At 45.9% G+C, this 7952-nt stretch overlaps 1 protein-coding gene across 6 annotated transcripts in view; it reads right to left on the bottom strand.

Moving 5' to 3' along the window:
* The window catches only part of ltbp4 (latent transforming growth factor beta binding protein 4), a 219225-nt gene that overhangs the window by 44391 nt on the left and 166882 nt on the right, over nucleotides 1–7952 (bottom strand). For 5 of the 6 annotated variants that reach the window (XM_084334973.1, XM_084334977.1, XM_084334974.1 and 2 more), the window contains 2 exons: nucleotides 6886–7005; nucleotides 530–655 (listed from right to left, as the gene is read on the bottom strand). In XM_084334973.1, the coding sequence (XP_084191099.1) occupies nucleotides 530–655; nucleotides 6886–7005 (246 nt within the window). The remainder of the gene's footprint in view (nucleotides 1–529; nucleotides 656–6885; nucleotides 7006–7952) is intronic. The other variant, XM_084334976.1, reaches the window with a different exon arrangement.

The raw sequence follows: 7952 nt of genomic DNA, 5'->3' as shown, positions 1-7952 counted from the left end.
GGGCCGTTGATTATTCGCCACGCTTCCGTGAGTCTGCCTCAGGGCAGCTCTTGACTGTGTATGAACGAATAATGGACTCTGTAAGCGCTCTGGGGTCACTAGGGTGTCATGAAGAGCGCTATATAAATCCAATCCAGTAGTAGTAGTAGTAGTAGTAGTAGTAGTAGTAGTAGTAGTAGTAGTAGTAGTAGTAGTAGTAGTAGTGGTGGTGGTGCTGGTAGTGATTGATTGATTGATTGATTGATTGATGTTTTATAAGTATATAATATTATACTTGACAAATTACTTGACAAATTATGACATATAGACCAAGATGGCCACAAGATGGTAGTAGTAGTGGTGGTGGTGGTGGTAGTAGTATTGGTGGTGGTGCTGGTAGTAGTAGTGGTAGTGGTGGTATAGTATGTGATGATGACAGGCCTTGTGGTGACTAGACAGTGACAGCCACCATAGTCATTGCTTCGTTCTGCAAGCAGCAGAGGCAAGCTGGCCAATCACAAAATACACACACACACAAACACACACAGACCTCTACACTGTCGTCTCAGGCCTGTGGCTCTGTATCCAGGCAGACAGTCACATCTGAATGAGCCAACTGTGTTAACACACACACGCTGAGCCCCACAGGCTGTACTACTCACACACTCATCTATGTCTGAGGAGAGAGAGAGAGAGAGAGAGAGAGAGAGAGAGAGAGAGAGAGAGAGAGAGAGAGAGAGAGAGAGAGAGAGAGAGAGAGAGAGAGAGAGAGAGAGAGAGAGAGAGAGAGAGAGAAAGAGAGAGAAAGAGAAAGAGAGATGGCAAGAGAGAAAGAAAGAGTGAGAGACAGAGAGAGAAACAGCAGAGAGAGGGAGATAAAGAGAAATAGTGGCAGAAGGAGATACAGAGAGGAAAATGGATAAACAGAGAGGGGGAGAGAAAGATAAACAGAGAGGGAGACAGAGGGAGATGGAAAGAGAGACAGAGATAGAGAGAATGAAAGATAAAGAGAGAGAGGGAGAGAGAGAGAAATATAGAGAAAGAGGGAGAGGGTGGGAGAAAGAGAGACAGAGACAGGGGGAGAGAGAAAGAGAGACATAGAGATGGAGAGAGATAAAGAAATGGAGAGGGGGTGAGAGAGTGAAAGTGAAAGAGAGAAGAGAGAGATAGAGAGAAAGAGATTAGAGTGAAAGTGAAAGAGAGATAGAAAAAGAAAGGGAGTGAGAGTGAGAGAGATAGAATATTGTACAATTTGACAACATGTGAAACATGTGATAAAATAATGTTTTAGTACCGAGACTATTTTCAGGATACATACACAGAGGGAGAGAGAGAAACATTCCATGTAATTAATCCCATAGATTTCAGAGATTAAGTGAACACACAAATGAAAATGTTATTTATGTGACTGAGAAATAGGAAGGTGTATGAAGAACTTAATTTGGGTGTAATACACACACAAAGAGCTCCATTCATTATCTATAGAGCAGCACCAGATTTTACATCCCAGTTACATCACTGGTTCGAGAGTTTTCTCTCTGATTTCTAGCTTTAGGAGATAGTGATGCTTGTTCACAAATACTGACTGAACTTTCCTGGAGCACAGGAAGAACATGTCCTATTATGTGAACTCTTAAAATGGGTGACATTCCCGTTTAATCAGCATAGTCACAGAAACATGTGACTGATTATCATGTCACATGATTTCAAGAAATTCAGATGGTGGGCAGGAATTGAAAAGCAGATGAGACGAGATGGAGGGAAGCCCTTACTGTGTTAGTTTATTATATTAGAGATGGAGGAAGGCCCTTACTGTGTTAGTTTATTATATTAGAGATGGAGGAAGGCCCTTACTGTGTTAGTTTATATTAGAGATGGAGGAAGGCCCTTACTGTGTTAGTTTATATTAGAGATGGAGGAAGGCCCTTACTGTGTTAGTTTATAATATTAGAGATGGAGGTAGGCCCTTACTGTGTTAGTTTATTATATTAGAGATGGAGGAAAGCCTTTACTGTGTTAGTTTATATTATATTAGAGATGGAGGAAAGGCCTTACTGTGTTAGTTTATATTAGATTAGAGATGGAGGAAAGGCCTTACTGTGTTAGTTTATTATATTAGAGATGGAGGAAAGGCCTTACTGTGTTAGTTTATATTATATTAGAGATGGAGGAAAGCCTTTACTGTGTTAGTTTATATTATATTAGAGATGGAGGAAAGGCCTTACTGTGTTAGTTTATATTATATTAGAGATGGAGGAAAGGCCTTACTGTGTTGGTTTATATTATATTAGAGATGGAGGAAAGCCCTTACTGTGTTGGTTTATATTATATTAGAGATGGAGGAAAGCCCTTACTGTTTCCTCACTTTCACTCTCTCTCCCCCTCTCTTTTTTTATCTCTCTCCATCTCTATCTTTCTCTCTCTCGTCTCTGTCTCTCTCTCTCTCTCCCTCTGTCTATGATGATGGCACCCCGACCAAAAGCCATGCTGAAATGTAAATCGGAAGGTGGCGGAGTGGGCTGATAAGAACTTCATCACTGCGGTTCAGAACGCGGCCACGAGCACTAACATTGCTTAGCTGGCCGTGTTCATGTCAAAGGCGGTGACGGGCAAGGTGGTTTTGGGTCCCGATGACGCCGAGACCCTCGCCCAGGCGTCAGGGGCTATCCTGCACCTGACCCAGTTGGACCCAGGCGATGGAGGAGCAGCGGTCTATCCTGGGCCATAATTTTTCCAGGCAGGAAAAGGCGGGTGGCAATAGACCCAACCCTAACTACAGGCGTCCCGTGACACTCCACACCCCGCCGCCAAGGGAAAGAGCGCTGTCTCATCAGCGGCTGCTACGAGACCCTTGACCGGCGGTGCCAAGACCACTGCTCCCCAGGGCACCAAGGGGCGCGCAAAGCGCAGAGGAAGACAAAATTATGTTGTGTGGAGGCCGGGGTAACACCCTGTGTGTGATGACCATTGTGTGAATAAAAAAGTCAGTTTGGCCAAACGGCACTCATGTTACCAAAGAGCAGTCATTTAAAATCCTAATGTGTACCCAAAACACCGACAGACCCCGGCAGGTGTATGTTTGTGCAAACATGACGTGTGCGGGTCTTCTCAGCGAGAAGATCAGCACGTTCATTCCGCTCTGTCTGCTCATTGTTCATCCCCTAGTATTTAACATACCTAAGTATGTTAACCTCTTAAGCATCGGGCCGTCACACACTCGCTCGTCTGCCGGCTGCATTTTTCGCCGATCAACCAATACATTGTTTAAAAGTTTAATTTGCCGCCTTTCGATCGTCACCACACTCAACCTATTGCGTGCTTCAGGTCTCGAGTTACAAGGCGAAATATCCAAGTGACCACATCCGGTTGTAAATGGTCCTGAACTGACCAGTCACCGCTGATGGCGAAAATGATTGACCATCGTTGTAGCCAAAATGATGGTCAATAATGCTTCAAAAGTGACCCCAGACGAGCACTGATTGCAAGGAGAAAGGGGCAGAAGAAGAGAACAAGCTTTTTTTTTTACTTGCACGTCTGAATGAATGAAAGTGGACGGCCATTTTGGATAATCACGCTGAATTTTTACTGGTACACACATTACAAAAACCTTTGTGAAACACACATTTTCTGTGGGATTTTTTATGAACTTTGGACCTGTACTACATAAGACTTCAGGCTATGGAACCGTTTCCAGCTCCTACCTCTTAGCTGGAACTTAAAAAAAGCTATCTGGCAACAAGTAAACAACAATGTCAATAAACAAAACTTTTACTAACTCTCATAGTAAGCGGTCCAGTAAATTATCTCACATGACATCAGCGGGCCTTACCCAGGTTCTTACACGGACCGGGGCTGACCATAAGAGTGAAATTATCTTGTGAGTGACCCCTCCCCCTTGTGAAGTTGAGTCGTAGTGGTTCTCGTGTCGGCTCGTTCAAACAGAACATAGCCCAGGGACCACAGCGACCGCCGAGTTCTGGTCTGTTATTAACGATAATATGCGTCAAATCATGTTGTGTGTTGTCGTTAATAATAGACGCAGAGCTCGCTTTACTTCCCAGGGTCCCAGAGGCTGTCAGTCTGAGTAAAGTCAATCCTTCTCTTTCTGCACTTGACGCAGGGTTTTCTCATTGCAAAATCCTGACGTAACACATTGCGGCAGAGCGAATCTCGACAGGAGGAATCCCTGTGCAACCCTACATAGTAACGTTGCACATTGTGGGTCTTCCCAGCCTTGTCCTGGCCAGTCGAGGTATTACAGCTGCAATAATATTGCAGCTGTAATACCTATAGTCAGGGCTCTACGCTAACCTTTTTCCCAAGGAGCACATGTGCTCCTAAATGAAAAAATTTAGGAGCACACAAAGAAATTTAGGAGCACACAAATATATTTAGGAGCACAGTGAAAATATTTCAAGTAACAGAGTTTATATATTTTTTCAGAAATACATGTATATTTATACTGCTCGTGCGTGTGCAAACGGGAACGGGACACACATCTGTGCAATAGCACATACCACCAAAGTCACTGGCCCACTGTGTGCGTGTGTGTGTATCTGCGTGTGCAAATGGGAACGGGACACAGACATTTGAACTATTAAGTGATTAATGCCTACTGTGGCAAAGTTGTAGCCAACAACTAGGCCTAATAAAAAAGGCAGTGACATTGAACTACTGCTACAAAAGTAACAGTCACTTAACTTTAGCTTTTGCCCCTTTTATTCATACAATGCCTATGTTTTGGCTAGTGTTGCTCTTCTAGAAAAGTCAGGTAGACCATTGATTGACAGTCGATTCTGCCAATTACGTCACACGGCTTGCACCCACCTCTGCTGTTGATAACGCTAGCCAAGTTAGCACACACACATACACACACGCACAGATATAAATATTTTTCATTGTGTGCTATGGCTTTCGAGACCTATTTCCTAAGCGCTGTGGCTATCCTATCAACGCTGCAAATCGGGATCAGACATCACAGCATTCTGTCAGGCTTTGCGCCTCCTGGTGGTATATAACAGAACAGCATCCTGAAAATCCACGTATTGCCGACGGTAGAATGGTAGACTGTTTGCTCCATCGAACTTGGGAACTCAACTCAATTAGAACACTAGATCAGAAGATATTCTCTGGATATAAAACCAATTAAAAGAAGAGTGCTATATTATTGTTAGATAAGGAGGAGAGAACAGGAATCCAGATCCACACACAGTGTTATGGGAACAGAGGAACGGGACCCGTATTAAGGTAACACAACAGGTTCAAGAGGAAAAACGCCAAACGGTGTGTATTTATTTACACAAGGTTCAAGGCAAACAGAACAACAAAAGATAAACGACTGTGGTGGTGTAGTGTGGGCAGGTCGGACGTCTGGGATATGAAGTGTGTATTTAATAAATGTGTCAGGAAGCAGGTGACTATGTGTGTGTGTCTTAACAATGTAGAATGGGGTCTTACCGTGTTGTATATGTAGTGGGTTAAGGTTGCCTAAACAACTCCCGGGAATAGTCGGGAGTCCCGGGGGCTTAACACGAGGGACAGGCGAGGGGGGGAAAAAACACAGGGGGGGCAAGCGAGCGGAAAAACAATGAGTGTGACGGTTCGGGAACGGCGTCCCCACATGTTCCTGGCAGGACGAACTTGCGTTGTCCGCAGGGCTGGTCAAGCGTTTATCCTCCCCTCCATCACTGGGAAGGAGACAGGAGCCTCTGATTGTAGATTAGCAGCCGGTGTGGACCGGGCGCTTCTAGGGAAGCATGCGAGTCGGGACTGAGTAACAGCGCCACGCGACCTCCGGGGGGAGCTATCAGACTGAGGCATTTGTTCAGAAGCAGTACTCACAACAGTAGGAGTAGAGGAAAACTGAGGGCCCCGGTCTGACACGATGTCCTGGGGAATACCGTGTAGGCGTACCACATGGTCTACCAGGAGCTCCGCGGTCTCGGCAGAGGATGGTAATTTCTCCAACGTGACAAAATGAACCGCCTTGGAAAAACGGTCCACAATAGTTAGAATAACAGTCTTTCCCTGGGAGTCCGGAAGCCCAGTAACAAAGTCCAGTGCTATGTGGGACCATGGACGAGTGGGCACAGGTAACGGACGTTGGAGGCCGGCGGGGGGCCGGTGAACAGCCTTACTGCTGGCGCAAACCGGACAGGCAGCAACGAACTCCCTAATGTCTCTCTCCATGGTTGGCCACCAGAAACTCTGCCGCAGGAAAGATAGAGTTCTCTGGACGCCGGGGTGGCAAGAGAACTGACTGGTGTGACCCCATTCAATTACCTCCGACCGCACCAGGTTGGGGACAAATAACCGGTTCAGGGGTCCATTACCAGGGTCAGGGTGAGCGTGTTGTGCGGCTCGGACCCTGTTCTCCAGTGCCCACGTCACCACACATATCACCCGGGAGGGAGGAAGGATGGTGTCGGACCCCTCCTCCTCCGCGGGGTTCTCAGGAAATAACCTGGAGAGAGCGTCGGCCTTAGCGTTTCCGCGACCCCGGGCGATAGGTGAGGGTGAAATTAAAACGGCTGAAGAACAGAGCCCAACGCGCTTGCCAAGAATTTACTCTCCGGGTGGACTTTACGAAGGTGAGGTTCTTGTGGTCTGACCACACCAAAAACGGATCTCTGGCCCCCCCCGAGCCAGTGTCTCCACTCCTCCAACACGGCGTGAACCGCCAGAAGCTCTCGGTTACCGATATCGTAGTTTCGCTCTGCCGAGGTGAACCTACGAGATAGGTAAGCGCAGGGGTGGAGTGTCTCATCCTCTGAGGACCGTTGTAAGCATGGCACTTGAGACAAAACACACTATATCCTATATAATTGTATATGAATTCCTCTTGTTTCTCTGTTTACATACATTGCTTACAGCTTGTGTTATATTACGTTTTATTTAATTTTTTACCTGAACAGACTCCATCTGAGATTCTGTATCCAGGCTGACAGGAGACACACCTGTAGGAACCCTGGCTGTTAACACACTGCTGATCTGGACACTGGGATACATCTACACACTCATCTAGATCTAGAGAGAGAGAGAGAAACAGAGAGACAGAGAGAGAGACAGACACAGAGAGACAGAGAGAGAGAGACAGAGAGGGAGATAGAGAGAGATACAGAAAGAGAGACAGGAAGAGGGAGAGAGAGATAGACAGAAAGAGACAGGGAGAGAGAGGCAGAGAGAGAAATATAGAAAGAGATACAGAGAGAGAGAGGGGAAAGAAAGAGGGAGAGATACAGAGGGAGATAGAATGAGAGAGAGAGAGGGGGAGAAAGAGTTTAGTTTATTTACTATTTAGTTTATAGTCATTCTTTCCACAAAGTGTATAAAAAATAAAAAATGTAAATGACCGAAAAGGTGTAGGGAGAAGCTTAAGCATATATACCTTCCCCTCTAACAATATATGATTAACCCTTTAGTCATTTAAAACATGATATACCTACCCTTCTAACAATAGGAAATATAGCATAACAAATAAAATATATATACTGTATATATATTTTATACACATAACCAAATCGGCCTTCTATCACCTCCGGAACATTGCTCGTCTTCGCCCCTCCCTATCACTCTCCGCTGCTGAAACACTGGTTCATGCATTTATATCATCAAGACTAGATTACTGCAACAGCATCCTCTACGGCTCACCAAACACTATTCTCAATAAACTCCAATATGTCCAAAACTCTGCTGCCTGCATGCTCACCTCCACCCGTCGCTCTGATCACATCACCCCTGTCCTCCACGACCTCCACTGGCTTCCGATCAAATACAGGATACATTTTAAAATACTACTCATCACATTTAAAGCCCTCAACAACCTTGCCCCTCCCTACCTGTCCGACCTCCTCCACCGTCACACGCCCACCCGTCGCCTTAGGTCTGCAGATGCCAACCTCCTAACACCTCCCACGACAAAGCTCCGGACCTGGGGCGACAGGGCCTTTGCTGCTGCTGCCCCCTCCCTCTGG

This window comes from Notolepis coatsorum (genome assembly GCF_963971535.1).
Source record: "Notolepis coatsorum genome assembly, chromosome: 1".
Lineage (NCBI taxonomy): Eukaryota > Metazoa > Chordata > Actinopteri > Aulopiformes > Paralepididae > Notolepis > Notolepis coatsorum.
The sequence above is the reverse complement of the archived record's forward strand: the minus strand, read 5'-3'. Positions and strand labels throughout refer to the sequence as shown.